The sequence below is a fragment of the Engraulis encrasicolus genome, unplaced genomic scaffold (assembly GCF_034702125.1).
Source record: "Engraulis encrasicolus isolate BLACKSEA-1 unplaced genomic scaffold, IST_EnEncr_1.0 scaffold_31_np1212, whole genome shotgun sequence".
In the NCBI taxonomy this organism is placed as follows: domain Eukaryota; kingdom Metazoa; phylum Chordata; class Actinopteri; order Clupeiformes; family Engraulidae; genus Engraulis; species Engraulis encrasicolus.
In genome coordinates this window covers 642,813-647,812 of record NW_026945610.1, presented here as the reverse complement: position 1 = coordinate 647,812, position 5,000 = coordinate 642,813, and the positions used below count along the sequence as shown (strand labels likewise).

The window sequence follows — 5,000 nt, the reverse complement described above, 5'->3', positions numbered from 1 at the left end:
GTGTGTGTGTGTGTGTGTGTGTGTGTGTGTGTGTGCGGGCACGAATGTGTGTGTGTGTGTGTGTGTGTGTGTGTGTGTGTGTGTGTGTGTGTGTGTGTGTGTGTGTGTGTGTGGGTGTGTGCGTGTGTGTGTGTGTGCGTGCGTGAATGTCTTTGTGTGTGTTTTTATCCCTGTATGCATGTCTCTGTGTATCGTCCTTCCTACAGTATTGAGGAGATCTGGGGGAATGAGACCTATTTGTTCCATATCATTCTTGACAGTGACATTGGTGAGGTGATGATGCCCACCTGATTCACCTGTATCTGTGTGTGTGTGTATGTGTGTGTTCATGTCTCTGCCTGCCTGTGTGTGTGTGTGTGTATGTGTGTGTTCATGGCTCTGCCTGCCTGTGTGTGTGTGTGTGTGTATGTGTGTGTTCATGTCTCTGCCTGCCTGTGTGTGTGTGTGTGTGTGTGTGTGTATGTGTGTGTTCATGTCTCTGCCTGCCTGTGTGTGTGTGTGTGTGTATGTGTGTGTTCATGTCTCTGCCTGCCTGTGTGTGTGTGTGTGTGTGTATATGTGTGTGTTCATGTCTCTGCCTGCCTGTGTGTGTGTGTGTGTGCATGTGTGTGTTCATGTCTCTGCCTGCCTGTGTGTGTGTGTGTGTGTATGTGTGTATGTCTGTGTTCATGTCTCTGCCTGCCTGTGTGTGTGTGTGTATGTGTGTGTTCATGTCTCTGCCTGCCTGTGTGTGTGTGTGTGTGTATATGTGTGTGTTCATGTCGCTGCCTGCCTGTGTGTGTGTGTGTGTGTGTATGTGTGTGTTCATGTCTCTGCCTGCCTGTGTGTGTGTGTGTGTATGTGTGTGTTCATGTCTCTGCCTGCCTGTGTGTGTGTGTGTGTGTGTGTGTGTGTGTGTGTGTGTGTGTGTGTGTGTGTGTGTGTGTGTGTGTGTGTGTGTGTGTGTGTGTGTGTGTGTGTGTTTATGCGCCTCTGTGTGTGTGTGTGTTTGTACGTTTGTGTGTTTTCATCTCTCTGCCTGCCTGTGTGTGTGTGTGTGTGTATATGTGTGTGTTCATGTCTCTGTCTGCCTGTGTGTGTGTGTATGTGTGTGTGTGTTCATGTCTCTGCCTGCCTGTGTGTGTGTGTGTGTGTGTGTGTGTGTGTGTGTGTGTGTGTGTGTGTGTGTGTGTGTGTGTGTGTGTGTGTGTGTGTGTGTGTGTGTGTGTGTGTGTCTGCCTGTCTGTGTGTGTGTATCCCTCATCCTACAGCATTGAGGAGATTTCGGAGAATAAGACCTACTCGTTCCTGATCACCCTGGACAGTGACATTGGTGAGGTGATGATGCTGCGGTTCAGCTGGGCAGGCAGCCCCATGTGGAGCAGCGTGTGGAACAGAGCTTACTCTCTAGTGCCCTGGGGGACGGAGGCCAAGGGACCCAGGCTTACAGTGGGCAAGATCAGGCTCAAGGCAGGAGAGACACAGGAGAAGTGAGTGGTATACACACACACATGCATGCACGCACGCACACACACACACACACACACACACACACACTCACTAGTGCCCTGGGGGACGGAGGCCAAGGGGCCCAGACTTACAGTGGGCAAGATACGACTCAAGGCCGGGGAGACACAGGAGAAGTGAGTGGTATAAACACACATGCATGCACGCATGCACACACACACACACACACACACAATCACTAGTGCCCTGGGGGGCGGAGACCAAGGGACCCAGGCTCACTGTGGGCAAGATCAGGCTCAAGGCAGGAGAGACACAGGAGAAGTGAGTGGTATACACACACATGCATGCACGCATGCACACACACACACACACACACACACACTTACTCACTGGTGCCCTGGGGGACAGAGGCCAAGGGACCCAGGCTTACTGTGGGCAAGATACGACTCAAGGCTGGGAAACACAGGAGAAGTGAGTATGCAAGCACGCAGGACCAAACACACACACACACACACACACACACACACACACACACACACACACACACACACACACCACACACACACACACACACACACACACACACACACACACACACACACACACACACACACACACACACACACACACACACACACACACTTACTCGCTGGTGCCTACAGGCTTACAGTGGGGAAGATACGGGTGAGGGCCGGAGAAACACAGGAGAAGTGAGTATGCAAGCACACACACATTTATACAGACGTGGACACACACACACTCACATATGCACACACACACACGAACACACACACACACACACACACACACACACACACACACACACACACACACACACACACACACACACACACACACACACACACACACACACACACACATGCGCAGACACACACACACACACACACACACACACACACATAGACACTACTGGCCTGAGGGTAGGGGAGCAAGGGAGCCAGACACCAGGATGTGGGCAGGATTCATCTCATGGCTACAGAGGCACAGGAGAATCAGGTGCCACAAGCCACCACGGCCTAATGGATTAAGGAGGTGGTCTTATGGGTCTGGCCTCGCATAATGATTCAATAAAGCCAGAATGCCAGGAATCTGGCAAACCAATTACAACGCAAAGATGTGTTTTGAATCCAAGTGGGCAGGGTTTTGAGGGAAGGTTGTTCTCATCAACAATCTTCGGGTGTATTATGCATCGAGGCCAGACTAAATTAGACATCCACATTTAGTCTGGTTTATCAGGCATGGCTACAGAGGACCTGGAGAATCAGGTGCCACAAGCCACCACGGCCTAATGGTTAGGGAGGAGGTCTTATGTTCAGAGGGTTGCCGGTTCGAATCCCACCCTTACCTCTCCATTCATGGCTGCAGTGCCCTTGAGCCATGTACCCTACCCAACCCCACATTGCTCCAGGGACAGTAACTAATACCCTGTAAATAACTGTAAGCCGTTTTGGGTACAAGTGTCAGCTAAGTGTAATCAGTCCCTCCAGGATTTTGCACTGGGATTTTGTGATTTTTGCGGTCAAAATGTCTGATTTTGTGGTGGCATTTTCTCATTTTTTGCAAAGATTTTGCGCCCCTTTCTGGCAGTGTTAATTTTGACAGGAATTTTTAATTTAGTTTTAGTTTTAGTCTCTTGACGAAAATGTAGGCTTAATTTTAGTTTTAGTCATAATTTAGTCATCTAAATAATTTTTATTTTAGTCTAGTTTTATTTCAAATAAATTCATACAATTTTAGTCAACGAAATCTAAAATAATTTTAGTCAGCTAAAATATTACATTAATTTCATCTTGTCTACAGGTCTCTATAATATTGTCAAACTGTAACACAATTTGGGGTAATCAATGATTAAAATGACATACAGTAGGCCTATTGTAATCATAAAATATTGTCAAAAACTGCCAGAGCGTCTTATAAGCCAGTGCGTCCAATGTGTGAAAAAAATCATGGCCGCGACACTCATAAATCTCTGTCGATATTTTAGAACGACTTCGGGGGAAAACGGGACTGCGTGTTATGAAAAAATACTTGTGGGTATAGCCTACCAGTAGGCTAATGAAGAGCGTCGCGGGGTACAGTAGCCAGGTTACTGTATGCAAGCGTTACAATGTCACCTGTTGGAAGACGCGTCTCTCTCTCTCGTGCTCGTATTGCAAGCTGTTGCATATTATTTGCTTGATGCAAAGTTGTGATGGCATAGGCCTACACGCTCTCGTTGACATGGTTGTGTGCATGGTTGCATGGATTCGCAAGACTTTATTGCAATAACACAGTGAAAGCATGGAAGGGCCGTTCACTTCCTATCTCGGTGTCCTTGACTGAAACAAGTTGCAAAACTCCACACTTCCGAATCCTTTGCGATCGGCACTACAGTGATTGTTATCAGAAGGCTTGTGCCTACGCATAGACATAGACCCTTAAATTACAAACATTAGCGAACATTGAAAAAAGATCAGACAACGACCGTCGGGTAGCATGCTCATGAAAGCGACAGGGAAGAGTGGAGAAGTTGCGCAAAAATGTAACGTAAGATGTTTGCTACTGTGCGACAGCACCGCCACTATTTCATGACTGCATACACTTCTTCGTCATGGATAAATGGGCAACAATACTTTTTCCAGCCAGGATTGCACTGAAAAGTAGGCTACTGTTGTTAAAGAAAGGTCACGGGTGTGCAGCACCGACGCCTGCGTGTATGTGTGAGGGAGGGGAGGAGAGAGACGCGGAGCAGCTGAGATGAGGGTCGCGACTTGCGAAATAGCAGGCAATTCTTTTTCAATGTTTCAGTGACATAGGCCTATTAACAAAAATGCTTCCTATTGGTTTTCGTCTCCGGTGGTATTGTAGTCACATTTTTATTTTTTTGACGAAAATATAAATCAATAAACTCCACAGAATGTTGAAGGGGACAAAGGGGAAAATTTGCAGGGAAAATGCGGTTTTACAGGAATTACGTGGCATCGTGAAATTATGCGGAATATCATTGAATTGGCATGAATCCACGCGATCGCTGAATCGCCAAAAACTGGAGGGACTGGGTAATATACGTAATGTAATATATATGTACATACCGGTAAACACAGCCACAAACATGCACACACACACACACACACACACACACACACACACACACACACACACACACACACACACACACACACACACACACACACACACACACACACACACACACACACACACACACACACACACACACACATGCCCCTGGGCCATGCCAGACCAGAGTGTGGGTAAGACAGGACTGAAGAGACAGGAGAAGGAGGTGGACACCACACACACACACACACACACACACACACACACACACACACACACACACACACACACACACACACACACACACACACACACACACACACACACTCACACACTCACACACACACACACTCACACACACACACAACCCTGAGGCCAATGCTCCCAGGGGGCGTGTCCAACCAGGGGCAAGACACACAGTTACAGTGTGTGAGTGTGTGTGAGTGTGGAACTACTACAGTAGATGAGCAGGGGGG

General features: G+C 47.8%; 1 protein-coding gene across 1 annotated transcript in view; it reads left to right on the top strand.

Moving 5' to 3' along the window:
* lipca (lipase, hepatic a) overlaps positions 1 to 5,000 on the top strand; it is a 39,807-nt gene that overhangs the window by 30,477 nt on the left and 4,330 nt on the right. The window contains exon 8 of the mRNA XM_063193225.1: positions 1,251 to 1,469. Coding sequence (XP_063049295.1) covers positions 1,251 to 1,469 — 219 coding nt within the window. The remainder of the gene's footprint in view (positions 1 to 1,250; positions 1,470 to 5,000) is intronic.